Raw genomic sequence first — 26,176 nt, 5'->3', positions numbered from 1 at the left:
GAATTTATTTTTCTTAATAAATTTCAGGTTGTTCATGATGTTTTGTAAAAAGATAATTCCTTAAATGAGAACTTTTTTGCACTAAAACAAAGGAACCATTAGGAGTTGTGGTTATTTACAGGTCATTAATGCTGTGGTTTTACTGGAGATCAAACTGGACTGAATGTGGAACCTGAACTAAAATGAGTTTGACACGTTTAATGGTGCAGGTAAGTCTGCAGGATGTCTGAATATCTTAAAGAGTATTTATGGATATTTGTGTTTGTGAGGCAGCAGACTGATCAGGTTTGAAACCTGCTCCACTAGTTTAACTTGAGGTTTATTTGCCTCTGAATGGTCTGACTGTGATGTTAATGAGGTTTAGGACTGGAGGCCCATCGGGTCGACTGGAGTCGGGGGAGGAGAGATAAAGTTAATGTTTTCTCACCTACAGGAAGTAAGAACTCCTTCAGAAGCAGCAAATACAGAAATCTTACTGCGATACGCTCTAAAAAGTAATTAAAGAACTAATTTCTACCATTTAAAGACGTAAACAGCTGCAAAACAACTTTAAAAACACTGTAATATACAGATTAAATCCACTTTTTAAGCTGCAAGCAGTATTTTAAAGAGTTGTGTTGATGAAAAGTTGCATCAACTTATTTTGTGTCATTTCAACTCCAATTTCTGTATTAGTTGATTTTGAAACTAATTTCAAGTTGAGGTAATTTAATAACATTTGTTTGATAATTTACTTTTCAAGATTTAAAGTTCAATCTCCCACTAAATAATGGAGTAACGTCATTAAAAAAATAATATATGTTCAGAATTACAGTAATTAAGGAAATACAACTTGAAATAATTTTTTATGAGTAATCAACTTAAAACTTGTGTTTCTGCTACCAATCATTAAATAAGTGCTGATTAAAACTCCTTGTAGTTTGTTGCTTGAACATAATTTCTTTAAAAGTTGTCTGAATTTGAAAATATTGAGGTAATTTGCTGCATTTTTAAAATTTATTTTATTCCTTTGAGGCAAAACATGATTTTTTTCCTCTGTAAGGGGAGAAAAACCTAAAATCCTGAAGTCAAAGCGAAGAAAAAGCTCTTAAACAAGCCAATTTAAGTTATCTCAACTTGGAATTAATTTTAAATTAACTAATAAATACATTTTAAAAATTTATCCCGTTACATTACTGACTAGGGTTTTGGTTCCACACTTCGGACACACTCGTCAGTATCGTGTGTCCAAAGTTCTTCTGCTGCATAAACAAATATTTTAATAGTAGTAGTAGTAGAATTATTGATTTATTGATCGATTAGGACTTAAAATATTGATGGAAACTGTTGTTTTTTAGTGTTGTCATTTTTTACAGTGTTGAGGAGGCAGCAGAGCATCAGGATGAAGGAAGCAACCTGGAGGACTAGTTAGAGGGAGTTTCAGTGTGTGTGTGTGTGTGTGTGTGTGTGTGTGTGTGTGTGTGTGTGTGTGTGTGTGTGTGTGTGTGTGTGTGTGTGTGTGTCTGTGTCTGTGTGAGACCAGTCAGCAGACACACACTGAACTAAACCGGCGGCGGCTCGCGGAGGAGGAGGAAGAAGAAACCGAATTTCTCCAGCGACCGACACGACGGACACACACTCTGTACATGCTACACACACACACACACACACACACACACACATACATATATATAACACACGTCTCACACACGGACACACGCGCGGACCCACGCCAGGAATAGACCGGAGGAATGAACGCAGCGGCGGTTACGCAAGGCGGCGGGGAGCCGCAGGGGGCGGCGGGGAGGCTCCGGTTCCAGCGGCCGCACGGTGAGTGACAACAACAACACGCACGCACACACACACACACACACATATAAGATAGACATACACACGCACAACTGACTGCCGTGCACGACTAGTTATGTAATGACACTCATCCTCCACGCGGCTTCATTCACTTCATTCACGTGTGCGCGTGCGTGTGGGCGAAAGCGAGAGAAAGAGGGAGACTGTGTGCGCGTGCGCGACCCCGTGACGCACGCTGTCGATCGTTGGTTCATTGATTAAATGAGCGGGGCGCGCGCTCTGAATCGATGAATGGACTCACGGCGCGCGCTCACACACTCATTCAATGCACCGGGCACACGCACGCGCACACACGCTCCCGTTGTGACCTTCCGGTGCCGGTTTCGGTCGCAGCCGGTGAGGTTCTGGAGCCGCAAAACCGGAACACCGCGTCCCTCTGCGGCGGCGCGGCGCGGCGCGGCGAGGACGCGAAGCTGCTGCGGTCAGGAGGCGGCAGAGGGGAGGAGAGGGGCAATAGAGGGTGGAGGAGGGGTAAGAAGGGTGGGAGGAGGGTACTAGAAGCAGGGTGGGGTAGCAGAGGGACCAGAATCGCCCCACGTGGCTCCTCGTCCGGTTGAACGCCAACATGGACTCCACGCAGCAGAACGGCGCTCCGGTGCGGCGGCGGCGCGCGCGGTGTGAGAGCACAGGTGAGCTTCTATCAGAGCAGGTTTACCTGCAGGGCACAGCCGGATCACGGAAACACCGGAGGAGGCCGGTTACCGGGGAACACGTGACCGAACAGCTGCTGTGGTTCAGAGGCAGATTTCAGATCAGCTGGAGGCTCCTTTAAACTCAAAACAACAACAACAATAATAATAATGATAATAATAATAATAATAATGATAATAATGATAATACTAATACTAATAGTGAGAGTAAAACTGTGAAAATCTGGAGGAAAAAATAGTTGTAGTTTTTTTGTTTAAAACAGTCAAATACTGTAACATTCAAAAACTGTAAGAATGATTAAAATAAACACAAATATCTGTAAAATAATATTTTTAGCTGATTTAAATTCAGTAAAATAGTCTAATTTTATGGACAAATATTCTTAAAAAACTAATTAATTTTTGATGTGAGCATTATTTACAGTTTTTCTGACTTTTTCTGTGATTTTTCTAGATATTGTGTGTAATTTAACAAAACTGGAAAAATGTGTAAAATAATTCTTTTTTAAAAATCATTTATATAATTTGCATATATATAGATAGACAACAATCTAAAAGAACAAATCTTTTTTTATCAGTTTTTTTTAACAGTAAAGCAATTTTTTGAGGCACAAACAATATAAAAAGATTCAATTAATATTATTAAAATACAGAGTTTTTATGTGGACATTATTGACAGTTTTGATGTGGTTTTTAAATTTTATCTTTATTTTTTTACGGTCAACATGTTTTTTGTTGTTTTTTTACAGTAATGAATTCATACTTTTTCTGTGATTTTATTAGATATTGTCTGCAGTTTAACAAAACTGGAAAAATATGTAAAATAATTGTCAAAAATATCAGTTATTTTTAAATCATTTTATTTTTCAGTTTGACTGTAAAGTTTGTATTTTAGTAGAAACATGGATCCATCCAGACAGAAACACTTCCAGTAACTTTATGGAGACTCTACAGCGCCCTCTAGTGAAGATTTATGCACTTTTCCCCATTTTCAAAGGACAAATAATCATTAATTTTTAGTAATTTGGGACAAATTTCAAATCAAAACATCTAAAAACTGGAACCTTGTCTGGTCAAACTTTGCCCACATCAGATTCTACTGATGTTAGAGCCTCTAAAGTTGGTGAAATGTGGACCAAAGTCTGTGTTTTAGTCGAAACATGGATCCATCCATAGATAAACACTGACAGGAACTTTATGGAGACACTAGACCAACCTGTTTCAGTCATTTTGTTCAAATATTGAGGTGACTTTGGAGAGTTTTTACTACTTTTAGAACGTGTACGAGTCCTTTTGGACAAGTCAGATAAGATAAGATAAACTTTATTGATCCCACAGTGGGGAAAGTTCACCGTTACAGCAGCTCCAAGGAGAAAAAATAGTATAAAGGCAGTACAGAATAAATAGAAACACACAGTGTAAAAACGCAGAGAACATTATATATACAGAAGATTTTTTTTTAGAGGACTATTTCCATGAGGTTGAAACCATTATTGCACATAAGTGGTCTGTATATGTGAGGGAGAAAGTGCAGCAGTAACAGAGGTAGACCAGTTATATGGTGGCATTGTAAAGTCTGACTGATGCTGGGATAAACCACCTGTGGAAACGTTCCTTCTTACATTCAGGGTGAACCAGTCTGTTGCTGAAGGAGCTTCTTAAGGAGTTCACAGTCTGATGCAGAGGCTGGGAGGAGTTTCTGATGATGGAAGACAGTTTATCCAGAGCCCTCATCTCTCCCACCACCTCCATGGAGTCCAGGGATCAGCCACAGACTGAGCTGCTCTTTTTATCAGTCTGTTTAGTCTGTTCTTATCACACTCAGAGCATCCCCCTCCCCAGCACACCACTGCATAGAAGACCATGGATGCAATCACAGTGTCATAAAAGGTCTTCAGCAGTGTCCTGCTCACACCAAATGATGGGAGTCTCCTCAGCAGGTATAAACAACACTGACCCTTCTTATACAGAGAGTCAGTGTTATCTGTCCAGTCCAGTTTGTTATTTAGGTGAACACCCAGGTACTTGTAGGTCCTCACTCTCTCAATGTCAAGTCCCTGGATGTTCAGCAGTGGAGTGTATGAGGGTTTCCTGTGGAAATCCATCACCATCTCCTTTGTCTTGCTGGCGTTCATTTGGAGGTGGTTCTGTTCCACCAGTAGATAAAGTCCATGATGACCTTCCTGTACTCACAGTCATTCCCCTCTGACACGCATCCTATGATGGCAGCATCATCAGAGAACTTCTGAAGATGACAACTGTCTGTGGAGTAGTGTCTGATGTGTAGAAGGTGTAGAGGAAAGGTGAGAGTACTGTATCCTGAGGAAACCTGTGCTGCAGATACTGACTCATCTTTCACTTTAACACTTACAGGGACTTTCTGGGGACACTATAACACCGTTGTTTGAAAGTTTTTGATTTTTTTTTCCATTTGCAAAGCAAATAATCATTCATTACTGACATTTAGGACGGTTATTTACTAATTTTAACATGTTTACAGCCATTCTTGACAAATATTTAGTCATTTTGCAACATTTTTGTACCAATTTGGGACAAATTTCAACTTCATGGAGACACTATACCAGCCTGGATTGAATATTTTGCACTTATTTCCATTTCTTTGGACAGAAAATTTGTCATTATTGCAATTTTTTAGAGAATTTTGAGTCATTTTGAACAATCCTTGTCTTGGTTTAGACACATATTTAGTAAATTTGGGTGATTTTGAGACATTTTTGGGGAGATTTGATTCCAAAATATCTAAAAACTGGAACCTAATTATTCATTATTGTCTGCTTTTGACCATTTTGAGTAATTTTAAACTGATTTCAAATCATTTTGGAGAAAGTTTGAGCAATCCTTATCTCATTTTATTGAGTAATTTTGGACTATTTTCAGTTAATACCCTCATACATGTCTAAAAATCTGAATAAAATCTGAATAAAATACCTAAAAATGTCTATAAAGGAGTGTAAATTAAAAACAGTAACAAGCTGCAGACACACTGAGGCTGATAAACATCCAGAAAGGACCGAAAATCTGAATAAATATGTATTGAAATGTCAGAAAAAGTAATAAAACACATTAAAGTTGATTTTTAAATCAGCTGATTGATTTAAAGATTAATTTTGGACAATTGTCACATAATTTGGATTATTTTTACATCATTTTGACCAATTTGGAGGAATTCTGGACACGTTTCAAGCCAAAATATCTAAAAACTGGAACCTGATTATTCATTATCATTAGCTTTTGACCATTTTGAGTCATTTTAAACACATTTCAAATCATTTTGGAGAGAGTTTGAGTCAATTTGGAAGAATCCTTATTTTATCGAGTAAGTTTGGACGGTTTTCTGTCATTGCCCTCATACACGTCAAAAAATAAGAATAAAATGATTTAAAAAAGGACTACAAATCTGAATAAAAATGTATTAAAATATCAGAAAAAGTAATAAAACCCATTAAAGATGCTGATTCTTGAATTGGTTCCAGCTGATTGGTTTAGAGATCAACAGCTGACATCTTGATTCCAGATTCAGGTCAGTTTGGTAACAAGCAGTCGTTTTATTGGGCGTCATCTCAACGATTGGCTCCGCCTCCGTCCGATGCCGGGCAATGTTTCCTGAGCCGTGATTGGCCGGTGAGCTGCCAGCGTGACTGACGGGTCTGAGCGACCAATCGGAGCCGCCGCCTGCCGTCCTCCAGCTGAGCTGACTGGCAGTGTGTTGAGGCTCCGCCCCCTCTGGCAGCGTGGCTGGAAGGTAAAGGGGCTGCTCACCTGCACGGCTGCTCTTCATTTACCTGCCCAGCTCAGGTGTGCGTCACACTCACCTGGAGCCATGCTGACCACCAAAGGAACGCTGCTGCAGACCCCTCTGGAGAAGACCTGGGTTCCCTGGAGGAAGAGCCGGCTGAGCCAACGCCGAGGCTGTGAGTAGAGGCGCCTCCGTCTTCTTTAACGTGTTCAAACCTGCGCCTCACACCAGGCGGGAAGCATTTTTGTGTGGGAGCAGCGCTGCCTTTGATCGGAGCTGTAGCTGAGGTCAGAGATCTGCAGGACGTTCACCTGCAGCTCGCTGTCAGGACAGAAACAACCGATTTACAAGAACTCTGGAAAGAGAGACGCCTCACAGCCTGCTCCAGTTATCACTCTCTCACTTCTGCCTTATTCTGAAACCCTGTTTTAAGGATTCTTTGTTTCTTTTAGGATATAAAACAACAGCAAAAAAACATCTAAAATGACCACAAAGAAGCATAATGACTCTAAGGAGACACAAAATGAGCACAAATAGAAGCAAAACATTTAGAAAATGATGCAAAATGACCACAAAAAGACCCAAAATAACTAAAGAGATGCAAATAACTAAAAACAACTGAAAAAGGACCACAAAGAGATGCAAATCAACCACAAAGAGACACAAAAAACTAAAAGCAGGGGCAAAATCAACTGAAAGAGACAAAAACTGACCACCAAGAGACACAACAAAGCTACCAACAGATGGAAAATGAGCCTTGGAGACCAAAAATGGTCACAAAGTATGCAAAATGGCTGAAAAAACATTTAAAAAAAACACCATAAAGAGATGCAAAAGAACAACAAGCACTACAAACAAATGCAAAATGACTTTAAAGAGACAAGAAATAACGATAAAAGAATCCAAAACAAGTAAAAATCGACACCAAATTACCTCAAAGAGACACTAAAAAGATGTAAAATGAGCACAGAGAGGTAAATCCTACCAATAGAGACCCTGGTTGACCTGGAGTTGTGAGTTTATTTTATCAGTGGGTTTATTTCTGTCCTGGTCTCAGATCTGCAGGACGTTCACCCTGCAGGACACTCTGAGGACACGTGGACTTCTGGTCCAGGATCAGAGGTTTGAATGATTGTTTTCTGCTGCAGATGAAGCAGAAACGGACTGGAGGAGGAAGAAAGTTGGAGTAAATATTCAGATTCTTCAGGAAAATAGTCATTTAGAGGAGCTGAACGTCTGTTTTATCAGCAGAGTGCAGCGTAAGCAGTACTTGATGAAGAGACACTAAACAACCACAAAGAGACACTAAACAACCACAAAGAGACACTAAACCAGAAGAGACACAAAACTACAGATAGACACTAAACAACCACAAAGAGGCAATAAACAACCACGAAGAGACCCAAAACAACCACAAAGAGACACAAAACTACAGACAGACACTAAACAACCACAAAGAGACACTAAACAACCACAAAGAGATGCTAAACCAGAAGAGACACAAAACTACAGACAGACACTAAACAACCACAAAGAGACACTAAACAACCACAAAGAGATGCTAAACCAGAAGAGACACAAAACTACAGACAGACACTAAACAACCACAAAGAGGCACTAAACAACCACCAAGAGATGCTAAACTACAGACAGACGCGAAACAACTACAAAGAGACACTAAACGGGAATCAAACCTTTCCCAAACTCTTCAAAGTGTGTCTGAAATTGTTCAAAATCACTGAAATTTGCCAAAGATGTGTCTAAATCAAGACAAGGATTGTTCAAAATAACTGAAAATTGTCAAAAATTACAAAAATGACAAATTTTCTGCCTTTAAAATGGAGGAAAAGAAAGTGTAAAATCTTCAGTCCACGCTGGTACTAGGTACTAGTCCTAATGGAAAATCTCACAAACCAAGACGAGTTGAATTGAGTAGGTCCTAATGGAAAAACGTCTATAGTGTCTCCATAAAGTTCCTGTAAGTGTGTATCTATGGACGGATCCATATTTCTACTAAAATACAGTCTTTGGTCGACATTTCATCAAAGATGACGTGACTCTTTTATGGAATTACGTGAAAGTTGTCCAAAATGACTCAAAATTGTCCAAAATACCTTTAAAGTTGTCAGAAAAGATTCAAAATGTTTTAAAAATAAGAGATGGTTTAAAAGGACTCCAAAATGACAACAATCACTAATTGTTGGACCTTTAAAAATGGAGAAAATGTGTAAAATGTTCATTCCAGGCTGGTATTGTCTCTCCATAAAGTTCCTGTCAGTGTAGATCTATGAAGGGATCCATGTTTCTACTACAATACAGTCTTTGGTCGACATTTCCCCGACTTTTGAGGCTCTAACATCAGTAGAATCTTAGTGGGTTATTTATATTTTGACCTGAAAATTGTCCAGAATTCCAGTTTTCAGGCGCTGTAACCCTTTTTGCAGCTCCAGCCATTGGGTTTATGGTCCAGTAGATGTGAAACCCTGTTCTACCAATCATCCAGGTTTACATTGACTGTGTCTGTTGGATTCATGTCATGTTTGTCATTTTACACAAAAGTCTGAATTATCCGGTAGCTTTAGTCTCCTTTGTCCTCCAGATATGTTTCCAGTCTTTGTACTAAGCTAACTAGCTGCAGTGGTTCCTCCATGTAAACGCCTTCAGTTCTATTGGTCTGTCTGGTTGTGTTTCAGCGTCGGTCCCTCAGTTCACCAACTCCCCGACCATGATCGTGATGGTCGGACTGCCGGCTCGAGGGAAGACCTACATCTCTAAGAAGCTCACCAGATACCTGAACTGGATCGGAGTCACAACCAAAGGTACCAGCTGACACCCACAGCAGGCAGAACTCAGAAAGTATGTTGATCCAGCTCAGATTTAGACCCAAAACTAAGTTAATATCAAACATCTGTGTGGAAACATCCTTTAAATCAGCCTCATATGTTAAACTTAAACATGGAGGAGCCACCAACATCTAGACCCCCATGGACACCGACACCTAGAACCCCATGGACACCTTGAACACCTAGACCTCTATGGACACCTAGACCTCTATGGACACCTAGACCTCTATGGACACCTAGACCTCTATGAACACCAGGTTCTGGTTCCTACCAATGAATTCACATCGACATTTTGTCTAAATATCTAATAACTGGAACCTTGTCTGGTCAAACTTGAACACATCAGATTCTACTGATGGCTGGCCAACTTCAGAGGCCTTGAAGGTAGATGAAATGTGGTTTTTTTTTTTTTTTTTTTTTTGGACTGTTTGTCAATTTGGATAGTTCTTATCTTGTTTTGGATGGTTTTCTGTTACTTTATACTTATTCTGAGTGATTTAGATTTTTTTTTGCATAATTTTGGACACATTTTAAGACATTACTGACAAGATTTAGTTAATTTTGGCCAATTTGGAGTAATTTTGGACACGTTTCAAGTCCATATATCTAAAGTCTGGAACAGTGTCTTGTCAAAATCACCCAAAAAACTGATGCTGGAGCCTCAGAAGTTGGTGAAATGTCGACCAAAGACTGTATTTTAGTAGAAATATGGATTCATCCATAGATATACACTTACAGGAACTTTACGGAGACACAGCAGTAGCCTCAAATTCAAGACTTTACACTTTTTTTCCATTTTCAATTACCGTGATTGTCTTTTTTTGATACATTTGAGTCATTTTGAACAGGTTCAAATGACTTTGAACAAAATTTGAGTCAATTTGGACAATGTTTTATCTTGTTTTGGACAATTGTCTCAGTAATTTTGGATAATTTTTAGTCAAGGCAAATTTCAAATAAATTTAGACAATATTCATCTAATTTTTGATACAAATTTCAGTCATCTTGAACAGATTTGATTCCAAAATATGTAAAAACTGGAACTTTGTCTGGTCAAACTTTCCACACATCAGATTCTACTGATGTTAGAGCCTCTAAAGTTGGTGAAATGTGGACCAAAGACTGTATTTTAGTAGAAATATGGATCCATCCATAGATAGACACTGACAGGAACTTTCTGGGGACACTAGACCAGCCTGAGTTGAAACTCTTAAATGTAGATCCATTCAGTCATCATCCCGTCTTTTCCAGTGTTTAACGTCGGACAGTACCGTCGAGATGCGACTCGATCCTACAACAGCTTCGAGTTCTTCAGACCCGACAACGAGGAGGCCATGAAGATCAGAAAGTAGGAACATCACCAGGCTCGGCTCAGTGTTGGTCTGGAAGTGAATCCAGACTGAATAACTGATGCTGTTTCTATTTGTGATCAGGGCCTGTGCCGTCGCTGCCCTCAAGGATGTGTGCGACTACTTCACCAGGGAGATGGGCCAGGTGGTGGTGAGTTCAGACCTGAGCTTAGAACTGGACGTTTAGAGCAGCTGGTATCGATGTCAGGACAAACACAATCCTGTACACTGCAGCAATGCATGGCTTCAGGTCTTTTTATGGTGATTTTACATCTTTTTCTTGGTATTAAGCCTCATTTTCTGTTGATTTTACATGTTTTTATGGTGTTTCTGCATGTTCATGTTGGTTGTTTAGTAAGTCATCATCCACTTTAGAGGAAAATAGATTTATTTAAAGAGCAAGAGATGTTTTAGGAGATGTTTTTGTAGAGATTTTGGATCTTTTTCTGATGGCTTTGCATCTTTTTGGAGGTATTAAACCTCTTTTTGAGGTGATTATTGGATCTTGTTGTGGAGATTTTTGGATCTTTTTCTGATGGCTTTGCATCTTTTTATTGGTGTTAAGCATCTTTTGCATGATTTTTTTGATATTAAGGATGTTTTTATAGTGATTTAGCATCTTTTTGTGGGTATTAAGCATTTTTTGGGGAGATTTTTGGTGAAGATTTTGCATCTCTTTCTAGTGGCTTTTCATCATTTTGTTGGTATTAAGCGTCTCTTTGGGGGTGATTTTGCATCTTATCGTGGGTATTAAGTGTCTTTTTGTGGTGATTTTGCATGTTTTTGTAGTGATTTTGCGTTTTTTGGTGGGTATTCATCATTTTCTTGGTATTAAGCAACTTTTTGTGGGTATTCATCATTTTGTTGGTATGAAGGATCGTTTTGTTGTGATTCTGCATTTTTTTTGTGGTTATTTAGCATCTTATTTTGGGAATTCAGCATCTTTTTCTGGCGGGTTGCTTTGAGTTGACTTTGAATCTTTTGTGGCGATTTAGCATCTTTTTGTTGGAATTAAGCATCTTTTTCTGGGTTTCAACCATCATTTTGAGGTGATTTTGCATTTTTTTGTGGGTATTAAGCGGATTTTTGTTGGTGTTGGGCATCTTATTGTGGTGATTTTTGTATCTTTTTGTGAATATTAAGCATCTTTTTCTCAATGTTGGTCATCTTATTGGGGTGATTAGGGTGAAGCTGCATGAGTTTCTGAACCTTTTTAAGTCCTAAAATCACTTTCTATCACGGTGTATTGTGATTGTTGCAGGAATAATCTGCCGTGTTTCGTCCGTTTAAGGTTTTCGATGCCACTAACACCACTCCAGAGCGCAGAGACGTCATCCTGAGCTTCGCTAAAGAGAACGGCTACAAGGTCGGTGGTTGTTTAATTTCTTTTCTGCTCCATTAAACCGGTAAAATAAAAACTGCTGCAGCTTCTCTTTCTGTTTCAGGTGTTCTTCGTGGAGTCGATCTGTGACGATCCAGAGATCATCGGCGAGAACATCAAAGTAAGTTGACTGTGAGGAATTAGATCACTGTAGGAGAGGAACTGACCGGCTGCACTGAGCGCGCTCACTGCCAGGTCACATGACCAGCTGTCAGGATGAGCATATGGACAACAGTTTTCCTGCTGGGTTTCACTTCCCTTTTTGTCCTGTTGTCACTTGGCTTTAGTCTGTTCCAGTTGTTCCAAACATCTGTCCAGCAGGTTTAGTTGGTTTAACTCCTTGTTTTCTTTGTTTCTGTCCAGGTTTAGTTGGTTTAACTCCACGCTTTCTGTTTCTGAGCAGCAGGTGAAGCTCAGCAGTCCGGACTACGTCGGCTGCGATAAAGAGGAAGCTGTGGCCGACTTTTTAAAGAGGATTGAATGTTACAAACTAACATACGTTCCTCTGGACGACAGCAAAGACCGGTGAGAGCTCAGATTAACGTTTACATCCACAGCAAACAGAGTGAAGTCCTATCAATAAAACCACACAAAGGACAGAAAAACCGACAAATCACAAAAGGCAGACACAAAATAACCAAAGGGGACGACAAATTACAAATATAGTACTGCCAGAAGACATGAGTTCTCTCTCCTGGTTCCACAGCGCTGCAGGACTTCAAAAACGAACCACAGTGAAGAAAAATGAGATGTGTGGAATTTAGAGGGTTAATCTAAATGGAAATAGCTCTGCATCATCAGTACTTTTTGTACTTTTTGGTCTTTTTAGTGTCATTTTTGCAACATTTTATTTTTGCATCTTTTAGTGTGATTTTTTTTTTTTTTTTTACAATGTTTTGTTTCATTTTGTGCTTCTATTTGTGTTATTTTTGCATCTTTCTGTGTCATATTCACATAATTTCTTGCCATTTCTGCAATGTTTTACATCCTATTTGCGTCTTTTCGTCTCATGCTATTTTTCTGTCCTAACTGCATCATTCTGCCAGAAGACATTTCTTCCTTCTCTGTCCTCCTTCATGTTCTCCTGGTTCCTCAGAGCTGCAGGACTTTAGTTTTTCAAAATGAACCACAGTGAAGAAAATCAAGATGAAAACATCCAGAAACTGCTGCCTGTAGTTCAGATTCTTTGTGGACGTCTGACCTTGTCTCCGTTGCGTCTTGGTCTTCAGGAGCTTGTCCTACATTAAGATCTTCAACGTGGGCAGCCGCTACCTGGTCAACCGGGTCCAGGACCACATCCAGAGTCGCATCGTGTACTACCTCATGAACATACACGTCACGCCCAGGTCCATCTACCTGTGTCGCCATGGCGAGAGCGAGCTCAACCTGGTGGGTCGCATCGGTGGAGACTCGGGGCTGTCGGTTCGCGGCGCTAAGGTTAGCATCCGCTGCTCTTTAGTGTGTCTTCAATGTGTGTTTTTACTCTTTAATATGTTTTAATGTGTGTTTTTATTCTTTAATATGTCTTTAATGTGTGTTTTTATTCTTTATGTCTTTAATGTGTGCTTTTATTCTTTAATATGTCTTTAATGTGTGCTTTTATTCTTTAATATGTCTTTAATGTGTGCTTTTATTCTTTAATATGTCTTTAATGTGTGCTTTTATTCTTTAATGTGTCTTTAATGCATGTTTTTCTTCTTTAATATAAAGTGTTTTTATACTTTAATATGAAATGTTTTTATTTAGTGTGTATTTTAATTTGTTTTTATTCTTTAATATGAAATGTTTTTTATATTTTAATAGTATTAAGTGTTTTTATTCTGATATGTGACGTTATTAAGTGTTTCCTGCTGAGGTTTAGCAGCTTCTTTTATTTTTCTAATTTCTCTCTGGTTTTATTGGTCAGTTTACCAGCGCTCTGGGCTCCTACCCGTGTTTTTCTAATGTTTTCTGGTTTTATGGGTCAGTTTACCAGCGCTCTGGGCTCCTACCCGTGTTTTTCTAATGTTTTATTGGTTTTATGGATCAGTTTACCAGCGCTCTGGGCTCCTACCCGTGTTTTTCTAATGTTTTATTGGTTTTATGGGTCAGTTTACCAGCGCTCTGGGCTCCTACCTGTGTTTTCCTAATGTTTTATTGGTTTTATGGATCAGTTTACCAGCGCTCTGGGCTCCTACCCGTGTTTTTCTAATGTTTTATTGGTTTTATGGGTCAGTTTACCAGCGCTCTGGGCTCCTACCCGTGTTTTTCCTAATGTTTTATTGGTTTTATGGATCAGTTTACCAGCGCTCTGGGCTCCTACCCGTGTTTTTCTAATGTTTTATTGGTTTTATGGGTCAGTTTACCAGCGCTCTGGGCTCCTACCCGTGTTTTTCCTAATGTTTTATTGGTTTTATGGATCAGTTTACCAGCGCTCTGGGCTCCTACCCGTGTTTTTCTAATGTTTTATTGGTTTTATGGATCAGTTTACCAGCGCTCTGGGCTCCTACCCGTGTTTTTCTAATGTTTTATTGGTTTTATGGGTCAGTTTACCAGCGCTCTGGGCTCCTACCCGTGTTTTTCTAATGTTTTATTGGTTTTATGGGTCAGTTTACCAGCGCTCTGGGCTCCTACCCGTGTTTTTCTAATGTTTTATTGGTTTTATGGATCAGTTTACCAGCGCTCTGGGCTCCTACCCATGTTTTTCTAATGTTTTATTGGTTTTATGGGTCAGTTTACCAGCGCTCTGGGCTCCTACCCGTGTTTTTCTAATGTTTTATTGGTTTTATGGGTCAGTTTACCAGCACTCTGGGCTCCTACCTGTGTTTTTCTAATGTTTTCTGGTTTTATGGATCAGTTTGCCAGCGCTCTGGGCTCCTACCTGCGAGGTCAGGCCATCAGCGACCTGAAGGTCTGGACGAGTCACATGAAGAGGACCATCCAGACGGCTGAGGCTCTGGGAGTCCAGTATGAACAGTGGAAGGCTCTGAATGAGATCGACGCTGTGAGTAAATCAGCTGGTTTCTGCTGGAAAAATGTCAGTTTAATATAAAATACTGAGAATGATTCCTGCTGACCACCTCTGACTGATGTTTTATAGCATTAAATATGGATGTTTATTGTTTTAGAATAGACATCGGCTCAGATATTTGGTTGTTTTGCAGTGAAACCACTAAAATCTGAATCCTAAACTCATGTAGTTGTGCAGACAGCAGGGGGCGCTGCAGCTGCTCTTCATCACATATAAACGGTTTATTTAATCTAAAATCATCACATTTTCAGAATTTCTCCTGAACATCTGACTTTTTTTATGGCAGAAAATATGGATATTAATAAAAAGACTTGTAAAATTCTAGCTTCATAGATCAAGTTAGTGTCTTTTAGTGTCATTTTTGAACATTTTAGGGTCATTTTGTGTCTTTTGCTGTCATTTTTACATCTTTTAGTGTCATTTTTTTTGTCTTTTTGTTGTTTTTTTGCATATTTTAGTGTCATTTTTGAATAATTTGGGGTCATTTTTGTGTCTTTCAAGTAGGAAGACAAGTTGATCAAATAATCTGGTTATGGCTGAATTGAAATGTGAATATTCATCCAACATTCCAGATTCTAAATCAGTGACATGATGAGAAATAAGAGGAAATTTCAGGTTTTTATCTTTAATAGTTCCTCAGATATTGGTGTTCAAACGGGAAAAAAAAAAACCTGCTGAAAGTGGGTCGACGGGCGATTTTTAAAAAATTATTTGATAAATGAGGCTAAAATTTCACAAATATCTTCATAAATATCCATATTTTCTGATAAAAAGCTCATCAAAGATGGTCGAGGAGAAGGCTTCTGATGATTTTAGATTAAATAAAGTTTTTATTTGTCTTCCTTTGCTGGTGTCTAGATTGTTCAGTTTTCTAAAGTTTCTGTTTGTTCCAGGGCGTCTGTGAAGAGATGACATACGAGGAGATCCAGAAGAATTATCCAGAGGAGTTTGCCCTGAGAGACCAGGACAAGTACCGATACCGCTACCCCAAAGGAGAGGTCAGATTATCCATCGTTGTTACCGATACCCCAAAGGAGAGGTCAGATTATCCATCGTTGTTACCGATAACATATCGATTAACCACAAGTTTCTCCACAACTGCTGGTTTCCAACGACACAAAAATGACCTGAAACTACAAAAAGATTAGCGTTTCCCTACTTTAAACTATTTACGGTGGTTTTGTGTCTCTTTATGGTAGTTTTGTGTCTCTTTGTGGACATTTTGTGTATTTTTGTGGTCGTTTTGTGTGTCTCTGGTTGTTTTGTCTCTTTGTGGTTGTTTTGTCTGTTTTTGTGGTCATTTTGTGTCTCTTTGAGGTCATTTTGTGTCTTTGTGATTATTTTGTTTCACTTTGTGGTGGTTTTGTGTCTCTTCATGGTTATTTCGTGTCTCTTAAAACTCAGATTTAAGTCGCTTTAGTTTAATTTAAGCAACAAATCCAAACTGAAGATGCTTCAGACTCCTTTATCAGTGTTTAAAGTCTCCTCTGTTTCTGACTGAATCGTCTGAACTCTGATTTTTTTTTTTTCTTATTTTCCTGCCGTCTCCCTGCTGGTGAACCAGTCCTATGAGGACCTGGTGCAGCGCCTGGAGCCGGTTATCATGGAGCTGGAGAGGCAGGAGAACGTCCTCGTCATCTGCCACCAGGCCGTCATGAGGTGTCTGCTGGCTTACTTCCTCGACAAGAGCGCGGGTGAGAACAAGTTTACCTGTTCACCGTAAAAAACAACCTTTCACACCTGCAGCAGCATCTGGTTTTAATGCTACACAGTTAGCAATGCCTCAGAGGAAGATTTATGGGATTTCTAAAGTCTCACAAAAACACAAGTTTATTGAGATTCACCTCCATATTAACTCATTAGAGCACCAAATGTGTATCAATCCACCACTGAAAATAGTCCCAACGACTACAAAACCGCTTCCCAAGATGAAGAAAATCGCCAGTTTTACTCTGAAGAATCTTTTCATATATTGATTTTTGCAGAACTACTTAAAACTTGACCAAAAAATACTCATAAAAAGACCCATATAGACTAAAAACCAAATTAAAGTGACTTAAAATGACAAAAAATATCCAAAATGAATGACAAAGCATCCAAATTCCCTCTAAAACTTTCCAAAACCACACATTTTGCTTTAAATGACTCAAACATTGTCCAAAATTAGTAAAAAAAAGTTGAACAAACTGTCTAAAAGTTATCAAACATCTCAAATCTTTTCCAAAATAACACAAACTTGTTCAGATTACTTCAAACTGATCCAAACTACCTGGATTTGTTTCCAGATCAACTCAAAATGTGACCAGAATGACACAAACATCGACCAAATGACCTCAAACACTGACACTAAACACCTAGAAAATTTTCCTCAACAACTCAGAACTTGAAAACCTGTCAAATGACTCAAACAGACCATAAAGATTCAATTAGTCAGTATGACTCAGTGTTTAAAAATCTGTTCAAAACCATCTGAAACCTGTCTTAAATGAGTTTGAAATTAACCAAAATTACTAAAAACTACTTTGTTTGAGGTACTTTTGTTCAAAATGACTGATTAATTAAACATACGTCAAACTGATTCAAAACGAGACATTTTATACAAATTCTCCAACCAGACCACCTCATGATCACCTGGTTCTTCATCTCCAGTAACTTTATTAATGATCAGAGTTCTACCTTCATACTGGGAATATTTCCAGAGTTCCAGGTCCTTGAAGTCCATAGAGGAGAACGTCCCCTGGAGAAAGTTCTAGAGTAGACCTACTGACAACTGTAGAAAGTTCTAGAGTAATTCTACTCTAGAACTTTCTCCAGTTGTCGGTAGGTCTACTCTAGAACTTTCTCCAGTTGTCGGTAGGTCCACTCTAGAACTTTCTACAGTTGTCAGTAGGTCTACTCTAGAACTTTCTCCAGGGGACGTTCTCCTTTCCTGCTTCCAGTCTTTAAGTTTAGTCTCACTTAGAACATTCCAGGTCCTTGAAGTCCATAGAGGTGGGTCCAGATTTATCACTTTTTAATGGACTTTTTCCATCATTTCTGAGCCTCAGAACTTCATCAGTCCAGCAGGTAGAACCATGACATTTAGGAGGAGAAACACATTTGTCTTATAGATGAGAACATCTGTAGGACTTGAGTTTCATATCAAGACAACTTCAACACCTAAGAATCCACGTTGTGATGAAATAAATGAGATTTTTGTGGTTCCAGGTGAGCTGCCCTACCTGAAGTGTCCTCTGCACACCGTCCTCAAACTCACCCCGGTCGCCTATGGTCAGTCTCTTCATTCATGTCTCATTTTCCTTCACTGTCATTTAATTTTCAATCTAAAGTCCTGCAGCTGTGTGGAAGCAGTAATATGAAGGTAAATATGAAGTGTTACAGCAGCAAAAATGTAGAAACATGAATAGAAAATAAAAATAAACAAAACATTTACATCGGAACAAATTCTGCCACGTGAAAATTAAGATATTGCACGTTTTACACTACCATTCAAAAGTTTGGGGTCACTTAAATGTCCTTATTTTTGAAAGAAAGCATTTTTTTTCATTGAAAATAACATTAAATGAATGCTAAATCCAGTGTAGACATTGTTAATGTGGTAAATGACTATTCTAGCTGGAAACAGCTGATTTTTAATGGAATATCTCCATAGAGGTACAGAGGAACATTTCCAGCAACCATCACTCCTGTGTTCTAATGCTACATTGTGTTAGCTAATGGTGTTGAAAGGCTCATTGATGATTAGAAAACCCTTGTGCAGTTATGTTAGCACATGGATAAAAGTGGGAGTTTTCATGGAAAACATGGAATTGTCTTGGTGACCCCAAACTTTTGAACGGTAGTATATTCTGCATATATCCTACTGTTTACTCTGTTTATACAGTTTATGCTATCCATACTGATATACTGTTTATATGGTTCATACCTCTATTTTCTCTATAGATTATCTAGCTGTCTGTTCATCTTGAATGGTAGTGTATATATTGAAAACATGTCATTCCACAGATTCTTGTATATTTATAGAAACTAGCATTGCTAAGCTAACAACATCCTCATGTTTGTACATTTTTATATTTTATGCTTGTACTTTCTACTCCCGTTCATGTGCTTTCTACTTGTGTTGTATTCCAGTCTTTGGCAGCTTTAATTAGTTTCTCCTCAGAGACCGATGAAGTCTTTCTGATTCTGTTTCAGGTTGTAAAGTGGAGTCGGTCTTCCTCAACATCGAAGCCGTGAACACGCACAGAGACAAACCAGTGGTAAATACAAATATTATTACTTTCAAAAGGGAAAAAGACAAAGAGGACGATGAGTTTTCTGAGTCTGCAGATCAAATATACAGAAAGAACAAGGAATAAACAAACATAGCTACAGATGTTGGGTTCGTGTTGGTAGATTATAATAAAATTCCAGTTAAACCAAACAGAAGAGTCGGAATTAAACCCTAAATGCAGAAACCTAAAGAAATCCAGATGTTATTGTTGGTAGTTTTGCTTCTTATTGTCCCATAAATGTCCTTCGATTGACATTTTAGTCTAAAAATGTCCTAAAAGAGACGCAAGATGAGTTCAGTGTTTTTAATCTGAAGGTTGTTTATGGATAAGAGTGAAGTTCAATGTTTTACCTTCATTTTCAGAATTTTTTGATCGCATCTCGTACAGTTATTGAAAGTGACTAACAATAAACTGAGGAGTGTATTCTACCCGATTCAACCATAAAAACACTCTGCATCATCTTTCCCAGAACGTGGACGTGGACCGAGAGCCGGCCGAGGCTCTAGAGACGGTTCCTGACCACATCTAGAGGACTCACAGCAGCCTGACCGGACGGAAAGTGGCCTTTTCCGTTTGTTTTTTTTAATTTAAGTAATTGTAGAGATTATTGTTGTTGCTGGTGTGAAGCAAGAAAGCTTCACAGTGTTGAAAATAAGACTTTTTTTTTTCTGATGGCAGCCTACTTCCATTGTAAATGCACTTTATAATGCAGGGCCAAGGCCAAATGTCTGGAATGAAGCTGAGGATTCTTTTACTGTGAAAAACTACTGGCTTGTCTCTACTTCCTGTTGTTTACTTTAATCCAACCCTAGCAACATGTTAAGTCAGTCAGATCTCAACTTGCTGTGTGGATTTATGGTTTTTACATTCAAACGGGTTCAACATTCAGGTACCCAGATGTTGCTGGTTAACCAGGTTAGTTGACCAGCTGGTGACTGAAGCCCCGTTCAGACATGTTTTCTGTTAATCTGATGGCAACTAAACGTGTTGGCTACACGTCTGAGCGGACGTTCTGCTCGATTTATCGTGATGGTCGTGCCAGAAATCTTACTAGATCAGATCTAGTAGCACTAACAGACCAACTGTAGTCAGAGTTTAGCTTGTTGCTTCTGGTTGTTTAGGACTGTTTCCTCTGAGTTTGTTAAATATCTTTAGCATCATATGAGCGTCTCCATAGAGAAATAACTCTGGAGCAACAGCGCCGGTAACTTGATAACCTTTTTAGAAATAGAAATATAGAAAATAATCCTTTCACATCTGTTATTTTTGTGTCAAAATCACAGTTTGGTGTCGCTTCCAGTTGCTTAGAACTGTTTCTTCTGAGTACCAACAGTACCAGTAACTTTTTTTTTTTTTTTTAGAAATATAAATGACCCTGACATGGAGATGGGATGAAGTCAAACTGTACTTTTATTGACATCTGACATTTGAGCATCTCACAGAATCAGTTTGGCTTGTTGCTTCTGGTTGTTTAGGACGGTTTCTTCATCAGCGTCAGACAGCAGTGGGATCTTTCAAAGCGTCTCCAAAGATAAATAGTTCTTATACATATATATACTTCTCTGACATGAAAGTTTAATTTATTTTTTTTATTTTTATTTTTTTAAACATTGTCGAATGGGGCCTAGAATCTCCAGTGTTCAGGAAATCTTAAACGATCGGCTGTTGGGTGTTTGGACACTTTGAGAAGCTGCTGTTAGCTTAAATTTGGGCGTTTGTTTCTTGTTACGTTATCATGTTTTATACGACACCTGATGTGTTGTCTAATCTCATGTGAACAGCAAATATTGCGTCCGTCTCTGTGGTGGTTTTGACATAAAATTGATGTCCGTCTGACTAAATGTTGTCACTTTAACAGATCGAAGCTGGTAAGATCTCATGTCTCATGTCTTCGCTTAAACGAGCCTTAAAGGAACAGTTTGACATCCAGTCCAGTTAGCTTAGCGACTTTGACCATGTGCTGCAGCTTTCATAACAGACTGTTGCATGAAGGTCTTTGCACCTTGAACTTCCACCTTCTGGCTCATAAATCCGTCACGTTCAAGGCCAAAAACAAAACTGTGATCTGGAATGCAAAGGTCGGCCGTCGTGTTTTTACTCCTGCCAGACGCCGCCACATATTTTCTGCTGTGCAAAGGATGGTGGGGCAGAAAAACATCCTGGCAACTGGCTGCTGCTCGACATTCTGGTATTTTTAGACGTAGCGTTAGCTGGACTACAGACAGAGAGGCTTCAGAGCCACAGAAATACCGATTTTAAACTGTGGAAATGGCTAAAAACATACATAAAATCCAAAAGATGTGAAATAAGATGCGATAGTCAATCAACTCCTGGGTCCTTCCAGAAATGGAGGACATTTGAGCTTTAAAATGTTTGAAAAATAAACCAGTTTTCTGCTCCATATTGATCAATAATGTTATTGACTGGCTCAGCTTACACATCAGTGGTAGCATTTTTATTCCATGTTTTGGTGTTTGCTGACTCTACTCTAATCACAGTAACAGGGTTGCTAATCCATGCTATTGAAAATGACAGAAACCGACAAAAACAAGACGGAAAATGACAAACGAGACAGAAAAATGACAACAGACACCAAAAACAACAAAAATGAGACATAAAACTATCATTATATCCTGTTAGCTTAATTAGCGCTACAGCTAACGTTTATTTCCATCATTTCAATTAATCAATTAGCCGTTTGGGCTCTAAATTGTCCGAAAATGGTGAAAAACGTCGACAAATGTTTTATTTTGTTGTCAACCCAAAGATCTTCAGTTTACTGTCGGAAAAGAAACTTGAAAATATTTATTCTACACATAATTAAGTGCAATATATTTTTGACGGATTTTATTTATTGCGATGTCTCGACTACAGATCAGTTTTAGAGTTAAAACTGGAGTTTCTTCATTCAGAACAGCCGATTTCTGCCTTAGTGGTTTTACTGCCACCAAATGTCAAATAAAATGAAACCATCCGGGTTTAATTAGCAGCGGTGGAAACAAACGAGCTGCTGGTGGGTAAAAAAACGCAGAAATCTTCTTTAAATGAACATATTTGACCCAAAATGCTCAACTGTTTCCAAACTGTTCCTTTAATGCTGCAGATTTAACTGAACCTGTGACTAGTGCAGGTGTTGAGCTTCCATCCACATGCAAAAAAAAAAAAACCCCTCATCTGAACACTAACATTAGCATGTTAGCTTAAAAGTCGATAAGCAGACGAATCAAACATGTTGTTACTCACATAATGGATGGAAATGGGTTTTATTTTGCTTTTTCTTTTGCCAATGTTCCATTTGCACTACTTTGGTTTGTATATTTCACATGTATTTTCCAAATTTAGTGTCTTCAGTGCAGAAAAACATCTTCACAGTTCTGTGGGCAGCAGCTGGGTTTCCATGTTGGAAGGAAGAATTTTTAACTTTTTGGGAAATGGAGACATGTTTTCCTGTAAATGTTTGGGATCTTGGAACTTTATGTCCTTGGGTTTTATCTTAAAACTCGTGAAAGTCTTTCTAAATCCACTTGCCACCCTTAAAATCACATTATAATGCTGCCACCACCATGCTTCTTGTGATGATGCTGCCACCACCATGCTTCACATCATGATGCTGCCACCACCGTGCTTCACATCATGATGCTGCCACCACCATGCTTCACATCATGATGCCTCCACCACCATGCTTCAAATCATGATGCTGCCACCACCGTGCTTCACATCATGATGCTGCCACCACCGTGCTTCACATCATGATGCTGCCACCACCGTGCTTCAAATCATGATGCTGCCACCACCATGCTTCACATCATGATGCTGCCACCACCATGCTTCACATCATGATGCTGCCACCACCATGCTTCACATCATGATGCTGCCACCACCGTGCTTCACATCATGATGCTGCCTCCACCGTGCTTCACATCATGATGCTGCCTCCACCGTGCTTCACATCATAATGCTGCCACCACCGTGCTTTGTTTTATGATGCTGCTTCACAGTGGGGATGGTGTGTTTGTGAACATGTTTCGTATTTGGTGTCCATCAAACATATCATCTAGTCTGACAGACATAAAGCTCCATCCTGGTCTCCTCAGACCAAAGAACCTTCCTCCAGGTGTCTTCAGAGTGTCCACATGTCTTCTGGTGACTTCTAGTCCAAATTTAATTTGTCCATTGTAACTCCTTCAGAGGAGTCATAGATGTCTTGGTGGCCGTACTGCTCCCATAATAATTCATACTGTGCTGGTTAAAATCTAAGGTGCATTATTGTGATTAAAAGTATGTTCCAGCTCTACGATACTACAGGAAACGGTACTTTGTGAAGACGGATGTAGTTTATTTTTGTTTATTACAGCCATGTCATCAATAGCGCCACCTTCTGTCCACACTGAGCAGTTTATTAGCTCCAAAGTAGCTTTCAGAAACCAGTTTATTTGCTTTTCAAAACATTTTTGGCGACGTTTCAAGAGTTTTTTGGACGTTTCCATGGAAACCTGGCTAGTTTTGCTTGCAGAGTTGCTGGTGATGAATAAAAACTCTTCAAAAGCTGCCGAACTCCTCCGATGAACTGAAGGATTCTGGAAGGAATCAGGAGACATTTGTCCCTTTAACTGCCCCATAAACACCACAATGTGCCTCATATATTAATAACAATAATAACCCGTGATAAGTCTATGCAGCATCCACACAGCAGATGTTCTAACAGAACCCTGACGATCCTTCTGGTGCAATACTTCTTCTTTTTTAGTGTTTTTTAAAGAAACCACGTCCACGTTAACCTGTTTCTCATAGCGTGTTGTGATCGGGTTTATCCGGCCCACCATGATCGAGGAGTATTTTGAAGCTCACGGCAGCTCAAAAGTCTTGACATCAGATCGTACACTTGAGCGTCTACACACTCCTAAACTCGACAGGGAGACGTTGGTGCGGCTCTTAGAGGGAAAACCATCCTGCTACTCAAAAGAGATCCAGCAGCTGCACAACAAACACCGAAAGCACTTTAGCAAATGGATGTTACAGTTACAGTTGGGATTCAGTGTTCTGGTCTACGGCTTGGGCAGCAAAAAAGCTCTGCTGGAGGACTTCCGCGTGTCTCATTTATCTCAAGAAATTCACCTGGTGGTCAATGGATTTTTTCCATTTAAATCAAAAAGTTGAAGATTTCAGCATCAGAGACTTTAAAAAAAAAAAAAAAACATTTAAAAGGTCTGAAAACTTGATTTTGAGTCGTTTAGGACAAGTTTCAATTCACTTTCGATGAATTTTAGGCCTTTTTGGATATGTTGTTTTATCCTTTTTAAAATTTTGGAGACTTAAGTCATTCTAGACTCATTTTAAGTCCCTTTTTTGTCATTCTGAATAAGTTTTGTCCTTTTGAATTGATTTTGAGTTGTTTAGGACAAGTTTCAAGTCACTTTGGATGAATTTTAGGGTTTTTTGGATGTTTTGTATAATTCTGAATGTTTCGAATCATGTTGGACGCATTTTAAGTCATTTTGAAAAATATTACATCAAAGACTAATTTTAAGTCACTTCAGACATTTATTTGTCATTTTGAATACATTTTGAGTAATTGTGGACAATTTTCAATGAATTTAATATAATTTCTGATGTTTTTTGGTCATTTTTAACATATTTTGAATCATTTTTGGACACATTTTAAGTCATGAAAGACGAATTTTAAATCCCGTTCAGCTTTTAATTAATTTTTTTTTGCTGTTCTGAATACGTTTTCGATCCATTTGAATTTTAAATTGATTTTGGACAAGTTTCAATTTGGTTTGGATGAATTTGAGGCTTTTCTGAATGGTTTTTTTTTTGGTCATTTTTAATATGCTTTGAGTCATTTTGGAGACTTAAGTCATTAAAGACAAAATGTCAGCATTATTTGTCATCCTGAATTAGTTTGTGTCCATTTGAATCCACTTGAAATTATTTTGGACAATTTAAGTAATTTTAAGTTATCTCGGACATCTTTTTTTCACATTTGGGACATGTTTTGAGTTGCTTTGGATGAATTTTAAGTAATTTCTGACATGTTTAATACATTTTGAATATTTTTGGACACATTTTGAGTCATTTTAGAGACTTAAGTCATTAAAGACAAAATTTGCATCACATTTCAGCATTTTTTTGTCATTCTGAATAAGTTTTGTGTCTATTTGAAGATATTTTGGACAATTTTCAAGTACTTTTGGAAAATTAAGTCAATTCAGACTAATTTTGAGTTACTTTAGACATCTTTTTTTTGTCATTTTGGGCAAGTTTTGCGTTGGTTTTGATCAATTTCCAATAATTTCTGACATTTTTTGTCATTCTGAATTCGTTTCAAGTCATTTTGGACAGCTGTTTAGTCACTTCAGATCAATTTCATGTAATTTTGGATATGTTTTTGTCATTTGGTATGAGTTTTAAGTCAATTGGGACAACTTTTTAGTTACTTTGGAAAGCTTAAATCGTTTTGGACTTTTCAGAAAACATCTTTTTGGACACATTTCAAGTCGCTTAGGATGAATTTGAAGCCATTTAAGCCTAAGTCTAGGCCACCCTTTTTTCGTCATTTTAGCTAATCTGAGATATTTTGGAAAACTGAAATCATTTTAGACAAATTGTTGCATCATTTGGACTTTTTTCAAATCACATGGGACTAATTCTGACCCATTTCCAACGTTTCTGTCCAGCTCAGGAGCCTGCAGGAGTTTAGTCCGTGATCTGTGAATCGGTCATGTAAAGATTACTGCAGTAATCGATGGATTCATGATACCAGGAAGCCCAGATGTTTGTGCTCATCGTAGTTTCAGTGTTGTTGCCTGAGGCAGCAATAGAAACCCAACATCCTCAGGGGAACCTTATTTAAAACCAGAGATGCCAGCAGCTCAGTGTAAATAAAGGCCTGTTGTTCAGTCAGAACATTTAAACTGTATCTGTCTTTTTAAACTGCTTTTCTCTCGTCTGTGTAAATGTGCAATTGTGCCAGAGTTCAGTGGAAATACTGATTAATTAAATGTTTTATTCTGTAAACTTGAACTGTTACCTTAAAGTTCACGCAATAAATGGAAAAAGTA

The 26,176-nt window shown here is 38.6% G+C and overlaps 1 protein-coding gene across 7 annotated transcripts; it reads left to right on the top strand.

Annotated features, from left to right (window-relative positions):
* The first annotated feature begins 1,516 nt into the window (after nucleotides 1-1,516).
* si:dkey-96f10.1 (6-phosphofructo-2-kinase/fructose-2,6-bisphosphatase) lies at nucleotides 1,517-26,176 on the top strand. 7 transcript variants are annotated; one of them, XM_055012733.1, is made up of 15 exons: nucleotides 1,518-1,809; nucleotides 4,127-4,438; nucleotides 8,949-9,074; nucleotides 10,350-10,446; nucleotides 10,532-10,598; nucleotides 11,739-11,813; nucleotides 11,893-11,949; nucleotides 12,232-12,353; nucleotides 13,058-13,265; nucleotides 14,665-14,811; nucleotides 15,732-15,836; nucleotides 16,403-16,532; nucleotides 18,046-18,108; nucleotides 19,033-19,097; nucleotides 19,582-26,176. In XM_055012733.1, exons 2-15 carry the CDS (start codon nucleotides 4,201-4,203, stop codon nucleotides 19,639-19,641), a joined length of 1,560 nt encoding a protein of 519 aa, XP_054868708.1. In that variant the 5' UTR covers nucleotides 1,518-1,809; nucleotides 4,127-4,200; the 3' UTR covers nucleotides 19,642-26,176. The 7 variants fall into 7 exon arrangements, with proteins under 7 accessions (XP_054868714.1, XP_054868708.1, XP_054868711.1 ...); XM_055012734.1 differs by lacking the exon at nucleotides 1,518-1,809 and adding an exon at nucleotides 2,338-2,477; XM_055012736.1 differs by lacking the exon at nucleotides 4,127-4,438.

The sequence above is a fragment of the Amphiprion ocellaris genome, chromosome 8 (assembly GCF_022539595.1).
Source record: "Amphiprion ocellaris isolate individual 3 ecotype Okinawa chromosome 8, ASM2253959v1, whole genome shotgun sequence".
Taxonomy (NCBI): domain Eukaryota; kingdom Metazoa; phylum Chordata; class Actinopteri; family Pomacentridae; genus Amphiprion; species Amphiprion ocellaris.
This window is presented reverse-complemented; position numbering and strand designations above follow the sequence as displayed.